This window comes from Petaurus breviceps, unplaced genomic scaffold (assembly GCF_028583685.1).
Source record: "Petaurus breviceps papuanus isolate PSGF00001 unplaced genomic scaffold, PetGlider_PUasm1.0 90434, whole genome shotgun sequence".
NCBI classification, from domain to species: domain Eukaryota; kingdom Metazoa; phylum Chordata; class Mammalia; order Diprotodontia; family Petauridae; genus Petaurus; species Petaurus breviceps.
The window spans coordinates 1,297,054-1,316,984 of NW_027187251.1; the positions used below are offsets into that span (position 1 = coordinate 1,297,054).

Sequence of the window (19,931 nt, forward strand, 5' to 3'; positions counted from 1 at the left end):
TGATCCCTAAAATGCCAGAATTCTCTCCCTGAGTCCCTTTTCTCTACAGGTATTCTCTTAGCAAGTTCATTCATTTTCATGGTTTCAAGAATATCATCTTTTATATGGCTGTCACAAATTTGCATCTTTTCACTTCTTTCTCCCAAGCTCCAGGGCTACTTCAACTGTCTGCTGAGCTTTGTCACCTGAACAATCTATCAGCATTTGAAATCCAGTCTATCTATATTAGAAGTTATCTTTCTCCAAACAAAACAAAACCTATCTCAATCTCCTGGATTTCCCTATTTCTATTAACAACACTAGCATCCTTTTATTTATAAAGGCTATAATCAACTTTGGACTCCTGCTTCACCCTCCTATCTAATCAGTCACTAATAGGAGCTTAGAGGTATAACCCAACCCATACCCCCTCCCCAACCCACCTTGGATATTTCTGACAAGCAATTATCTGCTTTCCACTTGAAGACCTTCAGTGAGAAGGGACCTATTAACCTCTTCAGAAAGCTTAATTCACTTTTGGAAAGTTCTAACTTTGATGAAATTTTTCCTTATCTCAAATCTAAATCTGCTTCTCTACACTCTTCAATCACTCCTAATAAATCACTCTGTGGGCAATCCTGAACTCTTTCCCCAACGAGTTCCTTATAACTGAGAGCAGTAATGTCCCTACTTAATTTTCTGTTCTCTAGCTAAATATCTGGAGTTCTTCCAACTGCCATATAGACCTTACTTCTAAGTCTTTTTCATATCTATTTCTAGATTCTCCTTTGCCATGGCCAAAACTCTAGTTCAGGTTCTCATTACTTTCAACTCTGGGAATAGATCATTAAGGAGTCTCCCCACCTTTAATCTCCCTCCTTAATCCATTTTATACACTGTAGCCAGGGGAATTTTCTTAAAAGTATACTTACTACTGAATAAGCTCCAAAGCCCCTAGGCATAGCATTAAAGGTCTTCTATGATCTAAATAAACTACTCTTTTGACCTTAGCTCCCCTTACTCCTTTTTCATGTTAGCCAAAGTAGGCTTCCTAACTGTTCCTCATCATTACACCATTAGTTCTTGCCTCTGCTTCATTTCCTCTACCTTTCTATACCCCTCCTCCCATCTCCTCCTGTTTAAATCCCACTTATCTCCTTGAAGGGGTAGTTTACATGCTACCTCCTCTTCATAGCCTTCTTTGACTCTTTCAGTTAGGATTGTGCATTTACAACATATGACCATAACATAAGATATATTCCTAATACACTTTAAGCTTAAGATCAAGGGTCATATATTATTCATCTCTATATTCTCCACAGGACCAGGACAGTTCACTATACTTTATTAGATACCCAAGAAATTTGTGAATGAAAAATCAGATGTTTGGGTATCATTTAGACTTCCTAAGGAATAAATTTCATTTTCTTGTATAAGTAAGATCATAAACATTCAAATTATTTCAGGAGCCCAGAAAAGAGTAAATGAAATATTAGGACTAAATCTAAGGATAGGATACAATATAAATGGTAGAGATGCTAAATGGTGAAGACACTAAATGAACTTTCTAGGTTATTTTATTACCTTACAGACCATTATGTACAATGCAAATAAGTCTTAAATATTTGATTTAAAAAAATTAAAGTCAAATGGGTATATTTGTTAAAAAAAAGATTCTGAAAAGTCTAAATGTTTCTAAATGAAGCTAAATTAGCAGCTGACTTTGAACAAAACTGTCTTCAACTTCCTGACAGTCATTTCAATGACATCGCTGTCTTACCTGGAGAAGTCTTTAATCCTGTCATATTGAACACATAGATGTTATCATCTGTGCAGTTAGCAAACAGAGAAGAGCCGGTAGAGTCCAAAATTAAACTTGAATATCCTGAAGAAAGAAGATTTCCATCAGCAAGCCACCGGTAAGAGTGGGCAGCACTAGCAGTAGTTTAGTGATAAAAATGGATCACAGCTAGGAATAGACCATACCAAAATAATGATTCGATTTCTCCTTCTTCCAGGACAGAGAATCTTTTCTTTAACATGGAGAGAAAGATCTTCAAATCCCAGAAATTTCTAGGTATTAGTCTTTTATGCTCCGAAAAAACTAAACAACAACCCAGTAACCCCAGAGTATATAAACCAACTATTCCCAAGGGCAACTCTCTCATTTATAGAACTAAAAAAGTACTTGGTTACGTGACATGTTCATTTTTTTAAAGTTCTGAGACAAACTTGAAACCCTCCTGATTCCCTTGAGGTCATGTTGCCCAAGCAAAGGCTTACTTACCTAGCTTTCGTGTGCTGCTACCTGGGTATGGGAAGGATTTGCAAGCCAGAGGCTCCTGTCGAAAGGTAGTATAATTCTTGCGCAAATCCCATACTTTGACCACACTGAAAGCCAAGATAGAGGATAGGCGATCTTTAGAACAGTTTCTTCCCCTCTCCAATTTGCTTCCCACCTACTAAGTTTGGGATGACTTTTGGCAGAACTCTTCTGGCACCTCCACCAGGTATACTGAAGGATTCTCATTGAGAAATATTGAATGGAAGTTTATATAGATAGCTGAGTGTGAAACTTTGTTTGACAAAAGGGAAACAGATGTGATTTGACCAAATCATAGCAGTTACCCTGAAGTTTACGTGAAGGGAAAGGAAAAGGAAGAAGGTTGCTCTTGATAATACTTATCCCATTGTTTTCAGAAAGTACTTTCCAAGCCTATGATACTCAGCATATATCCTTCAACACTGGTAAATGGAGTGATAGCTAAGGCTATTTCTTTTAAGATCTTAAACAATAATTTAAATAACTGAGACTAGCTGTGCCTTGAAACATCTGGATAACATAAGAAATTAAGTGTCTTAATATTCCACTTCAAATAAACTGACAATTTGAAAATAAAGTATTAGGGTTAGTACATAGTTCCTCTGTACAAAAACAGACTAAGAAATAGCAGTCAACTAAATATAACTAACAAATGAAGTAAATTTTTCTTTAATACCCAGAACTTCAGTCTCTAGAAAGATGCCAACTTCAAGAGGACAGAAAGTCAACATTCCACAAACTGAACAAATGTTAACTTCTGTACTAGGTACTATGGATAATAAGGCAACGAGAAAAATCATAGCTCCTCTTTTCAAACACCTTATGCAGAAACATGAAGCAAATACACATCCATGAAGCAATATTATTTTTTACCTTTTTCTCTTTCCAACAGAGTAATGTATCAATAGTTACTAGCAAATCCAAGCAGACTGATTCCTTTAGCAATTCAGAAAGAGGCAAAAGAATTATGGTGAACACTTTTGATCCTTTACTCCTACTCAGTGCTTCTATGGCATAGCAGAAACCCTTGTTTCTCAAGGTTATGCCTCCAGAGCATAAGGCCTAGAAGTTCATAACAATATGGGAAAAGCTTTATATAACAAAGACTATAGATGGTGTCCAAGGACTAGCCTAGTTCCATGCAAAGCGGCTCATCATCAAGCTGGCCAATAAATTCACAAGGATGGCTTATGAAGTCATTAAAATGATTAGGATCTGCATCAGGGGATTGAATATACACATCAACAAAATCACAGATCCTTGAAATATACATACCTAAAAGATACTGAGACTTTATCGTTAGGTTGGAAAAGCAGCCAGCTCTTGTTAGGGCTCCAATCAAAAATGTTAAAAAAAATTCTGAAATAACTAGTTTTCTTATTCCAGGTCACACAGAGGTTGTATTCTTAAACCCAGAGAGATAGATGTCTAATCCTCAAACACTAAGAACTCTGGCAGTTAAAATAAGGATAGATTTATTGTAGCAGAGAATTAAAAATACTAGTCCTGAGAGTCATAAGACCTGGCTAAATTTCAGTTCTGACTTTAATATTCACAAGCTATGCAACCAGGGCCTCTATGAAGCCAATTCCTCATATATAAAACAGAGATAAAAATACTTCTATGATCTAACTCACAGGTCTGGTATGAGAAAAGTATTTTGTAAATCTTAAAGGATCCGTAATTATGTGAACTATTTTCTCTCTTGTTGTCAGGGTAGAAGAGACCTAACTGGATTGATTTACTGGTGTCCTGGTTTCAGTTAGGCTAGTCATCCTATCAGAGGATACATGCTGAACTGTAATGGCACTAAGTTGTTTCCCTATCATACTTCCATCAAAGAGGTTTATTCAAAGGTAGTACTAGCCATACTCTTACCCATCCACAGCTCCTGCAGACACAAGTGTATGCTCATCCTGAAACAAGACCACTGTTACACTCTGTTGGAAGTCCTAACAAGACAAGGAGAAAGAAAAAAAAGAAGTCAATTTCTTCTGATTCTGATGCTGACAGCATTAATGACTTCATTAACTATCTTCACCTTACCTAGCTTTCTAATTCCCATCTTCTTTCCTTGACAGATAGAATAGAGAAATGGTTTCTAGTCTATACCTTATCTATGATATAGTGTCTTGATATCAAGTATGCTAGAAATTGCTCTTCTCTATAATATATTCTTGAAATCTACCCCAAATGTTCATATGGATTATTTGTGCCCAACCCTATAGAACACTCCACACTTGGTCTGATCAGCCAGTCGGACACAATGGAACTTGACTCCAACATAGTGCTATCATTTTGGTCCTCTTTGAGAACAAAAGATGACAGCTACCAACCAGCCAACAATTAGAAAAGAAAGGGATCAAAGTGTTATTTTTAAAAAGGAAAGAAATACGCAATATGCCTCATATGTAATCTTGAAATGTAAGTGGCTAGAAAGTAGGAACCATAGTCAGGACAGAACCTTAACACTTAGGTGCTCAGAAAAACATCAGTTCAGGACCCCAATTCTGACCCTTATCACCTCTTACACAGATGATCAGCCTCCAATTTGGTTTCCTTGTCTTCAGTCTCTCCCCTCTCCAATCCATTCTCAAATTGTTGTCAAAAATAACCTTCCTAAGGCACTGATCCAACTATGAAACCCCCTTCTCAAAAACCTTCACTAGTTCCTAAATACTTCTCAAATACAAACTAGTCAGCCTGGCATTAAGGACCTGGCACAAAGTAGCTCAAGTCTATCTTTCTTTCCCTTTGTTTCATACCACACCCTTTGATATACTATACATTCTATTACCCAACTTCACAGTCCATCTCTTTGTCTCTGTATGTTTGCACAAATATGGCCTCATGCCTGGGACATACTCCATTTTCACCTCTCCCTTTCAGAATCCTTCTCTCCATTCAAATCTCAGCTAAAGTGCCACCTCCTCCATGAAGTCTTATAGATTGCCCATTTATTAGTTATTTCTTCAGTCTTAAATACCTTGTCTTTACTTATCTGTATACATATTATCTTCCCAGGAAAATAAACACTCTTTGAGCACAAAGCCTATCTTTTGTATTCACAATATCTAGCACACCTATGGTAGGTGCTTAGTACAAGTCTACTCAAATCCATGGCAGTGATAACTGAATAAAATCCTACTTAATTCCAGGTCACCAGGAGTAGAAACAGGACCTCTGTGTAGCTCCAGCTCCCACCACCTTCAATTCATGTAAAAGGGGACTCTAAACAAACTTTGGAGCTACAGAACCCACAAAATGACAGAGAAGCTAACCACCCGCTGAGGACAGCCTGGCAGGCTGGCAGGAATCGGCCAATGGATAGATGCAGTGCTCTGGGAGGCAAGCCCAGCCCCACCCCGAGGTTTTAGCCCCAGGGCGGGCCTGACCAATCACCAGCTGGAGGGACTCCAGATCACCAGCAGCTGTGGCTATCCAGAATTATCAACACATAGATGCTAAGGACAAAATGAGGTCAGTACAGTGTGGATTTTAGGACCCAGTATTTGGGAGTGCATCAGCTGGGGGGGGGGGGGAGGAAAAGCCACTGAGGGCTGTGGTGCCACATGGCAGCTTCAGCTCCTGGCCTGCAGAGTGTATGGGGACCAAGTGACCAGTCTGAGGGATAATCGCTCTTGCTTTAACCTGCTTGGACCTGGATTGCAATCTAGGGTGGAGGTCCTGGGGTGTGTGTCCAGCTTGCCAGAGCGTGTGCAGGCTTCAGACAGGGCACCCAACTAATACCTCCGGCAGCTGAGAAAACCCCAGTGTTTGGAACAAAGCTCCCCCATCTGGTGGCAGAGTCCTACTGTGGCAAAAAGCCCAAAAGTCAAGTAATTGAGTGGCAAAATGACCAGGCAAAGGAAGCAAACCAAGCAAAGCAATCCAACATTAGACTCCTATTTTGGGTATAAAAAGGATCAAAGGATGGAACAGGAGGAAGACAGTTAAGTCAGAACTCTTGCACCAAAAGCTTCCAAGAAAAATACAAGCTAGTTACAGGCCATAGAGGACCTTAAGAAGTAGATAAGAGAAGTGGAGGAAAAATTGGGAAGAGAAATGAGAATGATGCAAGAAAATTATGAAATGAGAGTCAACAGCCTGACTGAGGAAAATAACACCTTAAAAATGGACTTACTCAAATGGCACAAGAGGCTCAAAAAGGCAATGAGGAGGAGAATGCCTTAAAAAGTCGAATTTGCCAGATGGAAAAAGAATCTTAAAAGCTCACTGAGAAGAATCATTCCTTCAGAATTAGACTGGAGCAAATGGAAGCTAATGACTTTATGAGAAATCAAGATGCTTTTAAACAGATCCAAACTAATGAAAGAATAGAAGGCAATGTGAAATATCTCATGGGAAAAACCGCTGACCTGGAAAATAGATCCAGGAGAAATAATTTAAAAATTATTGGACTACCTGAAAGCCATGATCAAAATAAGAACCTAGAAATCATCCTCCAGGAAATTCTCAAAGAAAACTGCCCTGATGTTTTAGAACCAGAGGGCAAAATAGAGGTTGAAAGAAACCACCGATCACCTCCTGAAAAAGTTCCCAAAAAGAAAACTCCTAGAATATTATAGCCAGGTTCTGGAATTCCCAGATCAAGGAGAGAATATTACAAGCAGCCAGGAAGAAACAATTTGAATATTGTGGAAACATAGTCAGGATAACCCAGGATCTGGCAGCTTCTACACTGAAGGATCAAAGGGCTTGGAATGTGATATTCCGGAGGTCAAAGGAGCTGAGATTAAAACCAAGAGTCACCTACTCGGCAAAACTGAGTATCATGTTTCAGGGGAAAATATGGTCATTCAGTGGAATAGAGGACTTTCAAGCATTCTTGATGAAAAAACCAGAGTTGAATAGAAAATTTGACATTCAGATACAAGAAGCAAGAGAAGCATGAGAAGGTAAACAGGGAAAAGAAATCATAAGGAACTTATTAAAGTTGAACTACTTATATTCCTACATGGAAAAATGATAATTGTAACTGATGAAACTTTTCTCAGTATGAAAATAGTTGAAGGGAAAATATATATATATATACATATGTCTATTTATGAAGGTATATGGACATATGAATACATGTGAATGTGTATAATATGTTTACAGGTATACATAGAGGGCACAGGACCAATTTAATAGGAAGGGATGATACCTAAAAGGTGAAATTAAGAGGTGAGCGAGGAATATAATGAGAGGAGATGGGGAGAGACAGAATGGGGTAAACTATCTCATATAGAAGAGACAAAGGAAAATGGCTACAATGGAGGGGAAGAACAAGAAGGCAAAAGGGAATGGGTCAACCTTATTCTCATTGAATTTGGCTCGGGGAGGGAATGACACACACACTAAATAGGGTATCTCACCCTACAAAAGAGTAGGGGGGAAGGGGATGAGAAGGGGAATGATGGAAGGGAGGGCAGGCTGGGGGGGGAGGGAAGTTGGAAGAACTTTTTTTTTTAAAGCAATTGGGGTTAAGTAACTTGCTCAAGGTTACATGGCTAGTTATTTCTGGGTGTGGTGCTAAGTATCTGAGCCCAGATTTGATCTCCAGGTCATCCCAACACTGGAGCTGGTGCTCTTACTTGCTGAGCCACCTGGCCGTCCCAGAAGCACTCACTTTTGAAAAGGGATGGATCAAAGTAGAGAATAGAATAAGTGGGTGGTGGGATAGGAGGGAGGATATGAGGAGGGAGAGTCAGTTTTTTACAATATATTTACTATGGTAATGTTTTGCATTAGCTACACATGTACAACCTATACTGAATTGCTTATCTTCCCAGTAAGGGTGGGTGACAAGGGAGGAAGGGAATAAATCTGGAATTCAAAGTTTTAAAAGCAAATGTTTAAAAATATGTGTATAAATCTATATATGCACACACACTATTATTAATACTATTTTACATGTAATTGGGAAATAAGTTATACAGGCACTAGGGCATAGAGATCCACCATGCCCTAATGGAAAAGTCGAAGGGGGTATGGGAGAAGATATGGGAGAGAGCAGATGGGAGAGAGGGGATAGCCTGTGGGACTGCTATTTTGGGGTGGTAGGGGAAAAACGGGGAGAAAATTTGTAACTCAAAATCTGGCGGAAATGAATGATGTAAATCAGAAGTTAATAAAGCATTTGGAAAAAAAAAATTCCAGGTCACCACTGTAAGCCTAGGTAACAATTCCTTGCATAGAAATCTTTAGAAGCTACCACAGAAGGAGCAAGTCCTCTTGAAATCTGCTTCTTCTTGGACTTCAGTGGGGTTGGTTTGTCCGAAGTGTTGTGTGCTCCACTGATCTGATTCACTTGTCTATAAAATCCATCTGAAAAATATTCCAGTAAATTTCATTTAAGTTTTATGATATTTGATCTCATGTTGAGTCTTAAAAATGAAAAGAATGAAAATGTCATAGAAAGGGTTTGGATTCCTTCTGAATTTATCTGTGATTAGGTAATAAAAATTAGTGCTAGAAATAGCTATACTACATTTAGTGAAGTGTTTTTAGTGTACTAAAGAAAAAAAAGTAAATAGCACATGATAGAATCAATAAAAGTCACTGTCTAGGTGCAAAATAACAGAAAAATGCTATTACATAGCTTTCTAATTAATAGGATTACAAAGTAATTTGACCTTGCATTTAATCTAAATCTCTAAAAGCAAGTTATTTAAATTAAAATTAAGGCAACTTTCACTTTTTTCATCCTAGTTTATAACTTTAATTACATCCTTTGCTATAGTTTGCAAATTAATTTGCTTGTAAAAAATAATGTGTTCTAATGATAGTGATTGTTTTTACATCTGTCATTTCTGGATATACCTCTTACCCTACAAGCCTTCCTATGTAACAAAGAAAAGCAATTAAAAAAAATCAACAGTGACCACATATGATAATGTATGCAATATTTTGAACCTGTAGTCCCTTAAAACTTAGATCTGAAGGAAATCTAAAAATTTTAACAGGTGATGCTCCCAATGATTATTAGAGATCTGTAAACAGTTGTGTGAACACACATTCCCCCTAGTGGTCATTAGAAAAGATCATTTTACATTTCATTCCAGATACTGTAGTAAGAGTAAAGAAAGAGTTCCCATATTTGCCAAGTTAAAACAGAATTGCTAACCTTTCTTATTGCACCTAGTATCCCAGACCATAATGTTGCCATCTCTTCCACCAGTACAAAAGACAGCTGCAAAAAAAATGGAGTCACTGTTTAAGAAATCACACACACACCTTCCACTAGATGCAAGGCCCTTAAAGTCAGAGGCTATTACACTCTTCCACATGAATTCCCAATGACCAGCGTAATGCCTAGTACTTAGTAGACATTTAATAAGTGCTTGCTGGTCAACTGACTTATATGTGTATGCATATACACATACATACACACATACATGGAGTCGATTCTTTATTATCCAAGGAAATCACAGAATTTATAATTGGAAAGGAATCTTCATCACAGAATCTCCTTTGGAAGGGAAATCACCAGTCACCTAGTTCAACCCTTGTACTCTTGACTGAGGCCAAAAGAGGTTGCTAAGTGCTTTGCCTACAGTTCCACAGCAGAGTTCAGATTCAAATCTAGTTCTCTTGACTCTAAGCCTGTTTAGCTCCAGACTTGTTTTCCTTGGCTATGGCACAGACTTGTGATCCAGATTGGTACTCAGACAATGCAAGAGAATAAATAATCCCAAAATGTAAGCTGTTGACTAAAAGTGTTGACCCAGTAGTTCTTTCCACCCCCCAAACAAAAATTATCAACAAAACACCTTAAAGGAAACAAGGCTTTAGGCATGCTTTTCTTCATTTGTTAATTCTTCTTAAGGGCTCTAAGCATCAAATTTCAGTTTGTTTTTTTAATCAAATTTCTTTTCAGAGAACTCAGAATCAACTCTGCTACAGGTGTGTCTATACGTTATAAAATAGCTATGCTTCTGAAAAGCTGTGGGAAAATCAAAACTGTATTTGTCCCTTGATGGATTGTCACTATTAACATCAGTAGCAGGCAAACAAATATGAAGTGACTTTTCTAAGAACAATCTAGTACAGAAGCTAATTTACATGTTCCTTTGTACCTAAAAGTAACTGCCATTTCCAAAGTAATAAAACATTCAAAATTGCTCTATATGTGCAGAGGTTGTACCCAGGAGAAATTGCTCTCTTTATATCCCCAAGCTATCTGAACAAGATTAACTCGTTGATAAGATGTGATCAGGCCTAGCACGTCGTACCTGAACCACCTCCCTACCCTTTTACTAACTACCACAATAAAGGAAACTGATTGATTGATTGATTGATTGATTGATGAGGGGCTACAACCTTGGACTTCACTTTTTAAAAGAGCAAAAACATGTGGACAGAAAGACAAGACAGCGAAAGGGACTAAACCTAAAGAATAGACTCAGCTATTCATAGAGAGGCTTGTATGTACAAAGACAACAATGATAGAAAGGTAAATTGCATGGCCAAGCTAGGAGGGAATGGAATCTGAGCTAGCAGCAAAGGAATTACCTCATTATTTGTCAAAGCAATAGCGGGAACCAAGGAAAATCAAGTAGAGGAACAAATACAGGGTTTATTTTTCACTATATATGTAGATTCTTGGTCTGGGTTAAGGAGTTAGTGCTCTATTGGCCTTCCGTACTTTTTTCTAGTGGGGAGAGAAAGAGACCTCAACCCCAATAGTACTCTAAGTCTAGAGGACTATTTCAGTTCCTGAAATGTAGGGCTCATTAGAAAGAAAAAGAGAGTACGGTTGACTGTTTATAGGGTTGAACATAGATCCTCTTTATTTCTGTCTGTTTAAATAAGGTCATTCCTATATAGCCAGTTCTCACTTACCACAGATCTCCCTCTCCTCTGTCCTAAACTCTGCACCCCACCCAGACTGAGGGCTTCAGTGCCCGCCCCTTCCCACTGTTGAATTTGCAGAATGAGAGTTTACACAAAGCAAGAACTGTCCATATTTGATGATATCAGCCTTAGTATTTATACTTTATAATACAGGAAACAACTGAGGCACAGAAGCTAAGTGACTTGCTTACAGCACCATAAACCATAAGTAGCAGAGGCAAGATCCCTTGACTCCAAATCAAACTGTTCGTCATAGTACAATGGAAAGAACAGGTGCAAACACTCACCTTTCTCAAATTTAGAGAAGGAAACTGACTTGAGGCTACATTGATGACCTTTGCAAACTCCAATGAGCTCACCAGCTTTCACATCCCAGATCTTGGCTGTTTGATCTCCTGATGCTGTGACCTTCCAGAAATAAGGGACCATAGTTTAGTCAGCAGCTTACCAGTGTTTATTTAGTATCAACAAGAAAGTCACTTACAAGTCTGTGCTCTCCAGGGACCCAGGCCAAGTCAAAGATAGCATTCCAATGGGCCATCCATTCTACACAAAGAAAAGAGAGATAAGAACTAACTAGAACGGTGCTTTTGGGAACAACACTAATAGTAATCTAACTACTCTGGCACTTCAAGAGACAAGCTGAGGACATAATGTGATCTGTCTGTCACTGCTTCATTGCCACTTGTACAGCAGTTTAGTGTCTTGCTCCCACTGTCACCACTATCTTAACTATGGCCCTTGTCTTAGACTCATTCATTCTTTTTGAGAATAAACAAATTAGAAAAGCAGTATATAGTCAAAACAATAATCACTATTAATTCATATAAATAATGAATGAATAAATAAATACCAAATAGGTCCATTTTCTGAGTAGTTACAATGCAAATGATACTGAAGTAAGAAATTTATATATACTAAAGTAGAAATTAGATTTTGCTGCAATTGACATTAATATTTGAATTTGTTTCTGGTCCATTATCTCCACTACTTCTATAGCATTTAAATACAGTCTGGCAAAAGTTGTCAAATCTTATCAATGTTTCTCTTCAAAAATCTCTCAAATCCATTTCTTCCACCCAATTTCCAGTCACTATATTAGCTTATGCTGTCACTATCTAACGTGAAGTCTTTTAATTGATCTCCCTATTTCTGGTCATTCCACTCTTGAATTTATCCTATACACCACTGACAAATCAGTTTTCCTAAAGCAAAGATTTGATCTGCTTTAAAACTTTCAATGTGAAAAGCAACAGGTGGCCACTAAATCTTAACTGACCTGCCCTAGTCTCACTCCTTCATTATTGGGGCCATTTTTCCACACTTTACCTTCTGCAGTCCTTTACTCCTTTCATTTCTTCTCCCTGCAGTGTCCTACCTCCAAACAATCTCCTCCCACTGAAATTTAAACCATCTTTTGAATCCAGTTCAAATGTCCTATCTTTCATAAGTCTTTCCTGTTCCTCCTCTAAACGCCCATAATATTTTTGTACCACCTATGACATTTCTTATATTCTACTTGTAATGTAGCTATTTCTATGCTTGTCTTATTCCTTCACACCCCATCCCCTCCCAACTAGGTTGTGAGCTCCTTGAGGACAGGCATCCTTATCCTCATATGCTTTGTAATTCCCCATGGTACTCAGTACATAGGATCACAAAATTTTGAAGTTGTGAATTAATGTTTTCCCCAATGTGTTTAAGTCCATGAATTTAAGAAGATTTACCTTGGAAGAACTTCCTTCTGCAAGTACGAGATTCTGTGTTATATAGTCTCACAAAGCCTTCTTCATTGGCCACTGCAAGCATGTGCTCCAAGTTAGGAGCTAAAAAAGAAAAAGGTAAAGACCAATATGAACACTACCACCAAAAGTATAGCTTAAAGATGTTAAAATAAAACAATTCCTCAGGAGGAATTAAAAACTACAGAAAAAATCTACTTGAGACTGAAAAGGATGATACAAGTCAAATGTCAGGAGTTAAGGTAGGGATTAATTTGAAGACAAAGTTTCCTTAAGATTTCTGCAAGATTTCCCTGTGTTTACTCAAATTTCTAATAAAACCTGAACTCATACTTACACATGGAAATTTATAAATAACACTATAACCTCTTTCAACCTTAGGACTGTAAAATCAATTTTTTTAAGCCTACTTTTATAGTGCTTTTAGATAGGGCCAGATGATTGTACTAGTTTATACAATTCACAGCTTACTCTTAAAAGAAGGGCTGAATTAATTCAGACAGATGTCAATAACCAAGGGTGCTACTTAGAAAAAGTTGCAATTTGACCACTAGTGACTCAGCTCATTAGAGGGCTGAGTTATAATTTCAAGTTTTCCTTCCACATTTTTCTCTATTAACTAACTCTGTTTTTGCCTATGCATAAACACCACTTGTCTATTCCTAAAATGATTTAGGGAAATATATGGAACTAACCAAGAACAGGTGGATTCATTAAAAAATATGCAGCAGTAAAAAAAAAAAAAAAATTAACCCACTGGCTTAACTCCATCACTTGCCTGACAAAAGATTTTTTTTTGGTCTGTACCTGTGATTTTAATGTGATCAAGTGGGGAGAATCCTTTCATGCATGGCAAGTGGCCCATAGGATTGCCTAGAACACTAACAGATGCTTGCCCATAGTCATACAAAAGCAAGAACTGTCTTGTGCCTTTTTGATGCCAAGGCTAGTTTTTTATCCACACTACCATATTGCTTCTCAATAAAGAATATTAGAAATAAAAGTGTTATTATTAAAAGGAAAGAAAATATTCTTAGAACTAATTCCAAAACTCATGCTTCTAGAAACCGAGCAGAACAGTTATGGTATATAAAGCACAGTACCTCCTCATCTTTCTCAGAGTACTATAGCTTAGGAGGCAAAGTGTAGGCAGGCCAAGTCAGGGGTCTTTAGCCTTAACCATATCCCAACAGAAATTGGGGGTTTGGGGAAATTGACAGTTTTTAACTTTACTTTCTTGATTAAAGTCCTCGTTTAAAAAAAAAAAGGTAGAAAAATGCCACTCTTTTCTGTGCCAGGTCTAAGGAAAGGGCTAACAAACAGCTAACTAGTTTAGAGAATATATTTATTATTTTTTAAAACCTCTCCTCCCTATATAAATTTTATTTAAAAAAAAAAACTTAGTATAGTATAAAAATGAGACAGATAAATTTCTACTCTAGGCCTAACCTGGATTTTACCTCTTTTAAGATAGCTAAGGCCTTACCAGAAGAAAAGGTACACCCAAAAGGAGGAACTGGAACTCCCATCTCTCCATAAGAAACATGATCATCATTATAACTGCACTGGTAGCCAGTTAGGAGTGACTGGAGAGGATACTGTGAAGACCACCCTAAAATTAAAAAAGTAAATTTAATACAACCCCCTGATTTTAGAGATGAAGAAATGTAGTTACTCCCAAAGAGGTTAAGTGACTTGCCAAAGGTCATAGAGGTACACTGGTATTTTTGAGCCAGGCTTCTCTGAATCCAAATTTAGTACTTATTCCACTGTACTACATTGCCTATTAACTTCAGATACAAAGAAGTTAATTATCTTTATGCCCTTCACATAAAAGGCCATTCACATGAGCCAGCACTTTTTATAAACAAAGAAGTACATATCCTTATACATTTCACACAAAAGTTCACTTTTGTGAGCCAGTACTTTTCATAAACATTTATACTGTATATACTTAACAGAAAAGGCCATTTGCAATGAGCCACCATTCCTCATCTTTTATTACCCATATGATCTTTCCATCCCCATTATCTTCCTAAATCTCTCTCACCTTTTATGGCTAAACTTGAAAAGGCTTTCTATAATAGATGCCTCTACTTTCTCTCCTCTCACTCTCTTCTTAAGCCTACGATCTGGCTTCTGACCTTATCATTCCCTTTCAGCTGGCTCTCTCCAAAGTTACTAATGATCTCTCTGTTGCCAAATCCAATGGTCTCTTCTCAATCCTCATTCTTTTTGACCTCTCTGCAGGGTTTTGACACTGTTGATCAACCTCTCCTGGATACTCCACTTTCCTTTGCTGGATCCTCATTGAGGTAATGCCCTCTAACCGTAGGTATCCAACAGGGTTCTCTCCTGGGCCATTCTCTTTTCCCTCTTTTCACTTGCTGGTCCCATCAGCTCCCATGGATTTAATTACTACTTCTGTATTGATGATGTCAGATTTTATATTCTTGGGCTCAAAGATCATTGCAGACAGCAACTGCAGCCATGTAATTAAAAGAACCTCTTCTTTGGAAGGAAAACTTTGGCAAATCTGGGTAGCATACTAAAAAGCAGAAACATCATCTTGCCAACAAAGGTCTATATAGTCAAGGCTATGGTTTTTACAGTAGCAATGTATGGCTGTGAGAGCTGCACTGCAAAGGAAAGCAGAATCAATGCTTTCAAATTGTGGTGTTGGAAAAGACAGACAGCAAACAGATCAAATCAATCAATATTTAAAGAAATTAATTTTAACTATTCATGGTAAAGACAAATACTAAAGATGAAGCTTAAATATTTTAGCCACACAATGAGAAGGCAGGACTCATTAAAAAAGACTGCTCCTGGGAACGATTGAAGGCAAGAGGTAAGCAGAGCATGAGATGGACGGTGTCATGGAAGCAACAAACAGGAGCTTGGACAGACTTCAGGAGACCTGCTGTGGTTCATGGGGTCACAGTCAGATAAGACTGAACAACAATAAAGCTGATGATTCTCAAACCTACCCATCTTGTCCTAACCTTTTTGCTGACTGCCAATTTCCCATCTCCAACTGCCTTTCAGACATCTCAAACTGCTTGTTCAGTAGACTTAAAATCAACATATCCAAAACTAAACTCACTATCATTCCCTCTGAACCCTCTCTGCACTCCTACCTGAATATTTTTATACTTGATCTTGAAGGCAATAAGGAACTACTAGAAGCGTTTATTGAGGCGGGGAGCAGGGTGGGTGGTGATGACATGGTAAGCCTTGTTCTTTAGGAAACCACTTTGGTGGCTGAATGGAGGATGTATTATAGTGGGGAGAGAGTTGAGGCAGGCAGGCTTAGTTGGCTGTTGCAAAAGTCCAAGCACAAGGTGATGAAGGCCTGCACCAGGATGGTGGCAGTGTCAGAGGAGAGAAGGGGTTACATGTTGCAAAACTGAAATTAACAGAGTGGAGCTGGGCAGTCCGAGATCATTAGGAGTTGAGGATGACACCTACTTTGTGACCCTGAGGGACGGGTTGCCTTTTTTAGTTTAAAAAACAAAAATGTGCGTACGTACACACACACACACACACACACACACACACACACACACACACTCTCTCTCTCTCTCTTTAAAATTACATTTAAAAAATATGTACTTCAAGTGTCAAGTACCCCATTAACTCAAAATACTTATGTTTTTTTGCCTGTTATCTGCTCATACCACATCTGAAGCATAGTGAAATTTTGAGCATGTTATTTTCAAAAGTTTATCCAGAAGAGGGTAAACTACTAGAGATATCTAGGCTGGGAAAGAGAAGGCTACAGGAAGGAGAACATGATAGTTGTCTTTGAGTATGTGAAAAGTACAATTAGACTTTTCTTGGTCCCAGAGAAGTTTAGGGTTTAGGAGCAATGGGGGTAGGCTGTAAAGAAGCAAATTTAAGGTTTGTTGTAAAAAAAAAATTACCTAATAATGAGATTTATCCAAAAGTGGAAGGAGCTACCACAGGAAGGAATATAGAAACATTAACTTAAGGTCTTCCAGTACAGACCAGACAACTCTACTTGTTGGCTGCTGTAAAGCAAACTCTTTCAAATACAGGTTGCACTATTGTAGTTCGTGAACGTAAATGGTGGCAGTCTGAACCGAAAGAAAGCAGCAGCAGACATGAAACATATTATGAAGAAATAATCAATAGGATTTGAAACCTGACTGGATCAATGAAAAACAATGTATTAATCACTTACTTTGTCCCAATCTTTCAATAGGCAATCACATCACAAAACTTAAGTGAAAACCAGTTTTATTTTACAAGAGAAATGAACATGCATGTGGAACCCAAAGAGTTCACAGATCTTACAGAAGTTTACATATTTATAACAGTACAACAAAAGGAGGAGAAAACATATTTCCACCTAAAGGGGTGTACATGGGAGGGGAAAGGTGCAGTAAAGGTGAGAAAAGGACAAAACTTCTCCCAAAGGGGAGGAGCAAGACGATGGTAAAAGCCCCATTCTTTTTCCTTGGAAACCACTAAACCAGGGGTTCCCAAATTTATTTGGCCTACTGCCACCTTTAAAAAAAAATTACTCAGTGGCCCACTGGGGTTAGATTATGTTAACCTTAGGGGTGGCCAGGTGGCTCAGCAAGTAAGAGCACCGGCCCTAATGTCAGATGACCTGGGGATCAAATCCGGGCTCCAATACTTAGCACCACACCCAGAAATAAACTGGCTGTGTAACCTTGAGCAAGTCACTTAACCCCGATTGCTTTTAAAAAAAAAAAAAGGTTAGGTTAACCTTTATTTTTATTCAAGTTCCCCCAATTGCACCTGAAACTACCCCCTCATCTTTCAGTGCCCCCCCAGGGAGTAATATCGCCCACTTAAGGAACTTAAGTATGAAGACAGGAGGGTCCTGCTTATCTGCAAAGGACTCCTGCTGCACAAGCATTTTCCCAACTGGGTACAGATTGACTGGCGCCTGTCTTGTCTCCCAAGGACATAGGGAATCCAGGTTAGTTTGCAAACAACAAATTATGTGTATGTGTGTGTGTGGGGGGGTGCGGTTTTGGCAGGGCAGCTTTGTCTTTGACACATTCAGGGCCTCCTGCATGCTCTGGGTCCAGTGTTTCTGGTAAATACTGCAACTCAAAAAGACAAGTTCAGGGGACCACTTAACAAAGCACTGTGCTGTCCTGGGGATAAAAAAAAAAAATCAAAAGCAGACAAAGACTCTTCCTTCAAAGAATTTTACATTAGGAATAGCGGGAGAGGAGACCAAGGGAAAGGGAAATCCCAGATTAGACACTAGGTTTAGTGGAAAGGTGAGAGTTTAATTTTAGACATGTCAAATTATAAATGATAACTGAATATGTAGGACATGAATGAAGATACAAGAAACCATGTCTTACCAGAATTCCCTGATACACAAATCCCTTATACATAAAAAGTCAATACATACTATACTGTTGCCAGACTTTCTTTAGAAGAATTCTCCAAGGCAAATTATTTCCTTCTTACTCTTTGCCAACCTGCTCTATTTCACTGCTTTGGTGGAAGAGAGGAGAAAAACACTCATCTAATACTATCACAATCCTTTCCTTCTCATTTCCCATAGATACAATGTCATATAATGGTTATTAGGTTCCCTTGCCAGAATAATACCATCTGGTACTATTTCATCTTCATTGTGGATTAAACAGGTTTTGAAAGATTATACTAGAAATCTAAACACAATTCACAACATTGTTTCTATGGGGAAATGTGTGAACTTGACTAATTTACAAAGAACTTTTGTAACACAAATAATTTTCAAGTTGCCTGTACTTCTTTGTACATCCATCAAAACAGACACTTCATGGGGCCACTAGGTGGGGCAGTGAATAGAGCATTGGCCCTGGAGTCAGGAGGACTAGAAATCAAATCTGACCTCAGACATTTAACACTTACTAGTCCTGTGACCTTGGGCAAGTCACTTAACCCCAATTGCCCTGCCTTCCCCCTCCAAAAAGGCAAAACAACAACAAAAAAAGACCAACAAACCAGGCACCTGCAATACTTAGTGCCATAAAATTAACATTTGCTTGATTAGCAAGTATCCCATACTCTTGATTAATGTGCTTTAAAAAACTTTTGTTGTTTTTAGGATGTGTATTTGGTTCCCCTGTAAAGAATGTCTGCCCCAAACAAACAATGTCAATCTGAATGCTAGGGATGTTTTAATTCTAAATATATCTCTCAGTTCAACAAATATTTGGGGACCTTATACTTTCAAGCCACTGTACTGGAAATACTAAGGTGAAAAAAATGACAGGGGTCTCAGCCTCCAAGAGGGTTGTAATATAATGGAGGGAGTGGTATACTGCATATACACACAAGTATGATTCAAGTATAATACATGTGATAAGAATAAAGGAGAGATCTTGACAAAGTACTCCAGAAAAATGTATATAAATCATAGGGGTGGGAACAAGGGAATTTGAAGGGAGAGAGTTATTTAACAGGCAAGAGATAAGTTAAGAATTAGTTTCTAGGCCTAGGAGTCAGAGTTAAATGGAGGAGAGATGGGGGAGGAATCTGGCAGGGAAGATAAGGCTTCATTTAGCCTAGGCAAGGGAGCTCAGGCTTGCAGAGAAGGCTAGGGAGACTACCAGCCAAACAGCAACAATTTAACCATTTATTTGGTACCAGATACAGTGCTGAGTCCTGGAAATACAAAGAAAAGGCAAAAACTCGGGCACGCCCTCGAGTCTGTGGCCGCCAGGCATTGTGCTAAGTCTGGGGATGCTCTCTATTCCTTTCTGTTCTCCAGGAACTCTCAGTCTAATGGGGAACAAGCAAACAACAGCGTACAAACCAGCGCAAACGGGATGGGCTGGAGCTCATCTTAGAAGGAAGGCATTAAGGGAGAATGGAGAAAGGCTTTTTGCAGAAACTGGGCTTTTAGCTGGAATTTGGGCCCCTCAAGGTGCTCACACTCTAAAAGAGTCAACAACATTACAATAAAACAACCTGCTTAAACAGGCTTTATCTGATGGAAATGGGAGGTAATTGTGGAGGCTGGGCAC

At 38.4% G+C, this 19,931-nt stretch overlaps 1 protein-coding gene and 1 long non-coding RNA gene across 4 annotated transcripts in view; one reads left to right on the plus strand and one right to left on the minus strand.

Moving 5' to 3' along the window:
- Nucleotides 1–15,890, plus strand: part of LOC138177545 (uncharacterized) — a 31,498-nt gene extending 15,608 nt beyond the window's left edge. Inside the window, exons 2-4 of one of the 2 annotated variants that reach the window (XR_011172545.1) lie at nucleotides 5,461–5,782; nucleotides 15,154–15,218; nucleotides 15,691–15,890. This is a non-coding gene — a long non-coding RNA (uncharacterized lncRNA). Of the gene's footprint in view, nucleotides 1–5,460; nucleotides 8,472–15,153; nucleotides 15,219–15,690 lie in introns of those variants that run through there. The other variant, XR_011172544.1, reaches the window with a different exon arrangement.
- DTL (denticleless E3 ubiquitin protein ligase homolog) overlaps nucleotides 1–19,931 on the minus strand; it is a 46,203-nt gene that overhangs the window by 25,426 nt on the left and 846 nt on the right. The window contains exons 2-10 of one of the 2 annotated variants that reach the window (XM_069108759.1): nucleotides 14,390–14,515; nucleotides 12,889–12,987; nucleotides 11,646–11,707; nucleotides 11,449–11,569; nucleotides 9,432–9,497; nucleotides 8,523–8,632; nucleotides 4,181–4,254; nucleotides 2,267–2,370; nucleotides 1,760–1,864 (exon numbers count right to left, since the gene is read on the minus strand). In XM_069108759.1, the coding sequence (XP_068964860.1) occupies nucleotides 1,760–1,864; nucleotides 2,267–2,370; nucleotides 4,181–4,254; nucleotides 8,523–8,632; nucleotides 9,432–9,497; nucleotides 11,449–11,569; nucleotides 11,646–11,707; nucleotides 12,889–12,987; nucleotides 14,390–14,515 (867 nt within the window). Of the gene's footprint in view, nucleotides 1–1,759; nucleotides 1,865–2,266; nucleotides 2,371–4,180; nucleotides 4,255–8,519; nucleotides 8,633–9,431; nucleotides 9,498–11,448; nucleotides 11,570–11,645; nucleotides 11,708–12,888; nucleotides 12,988–14,389; nucleotides 14,516–19,931 lie in introns of both variants that reach the window. The other variant, XM_069108758.1, reaches the window with a different exon arrangement.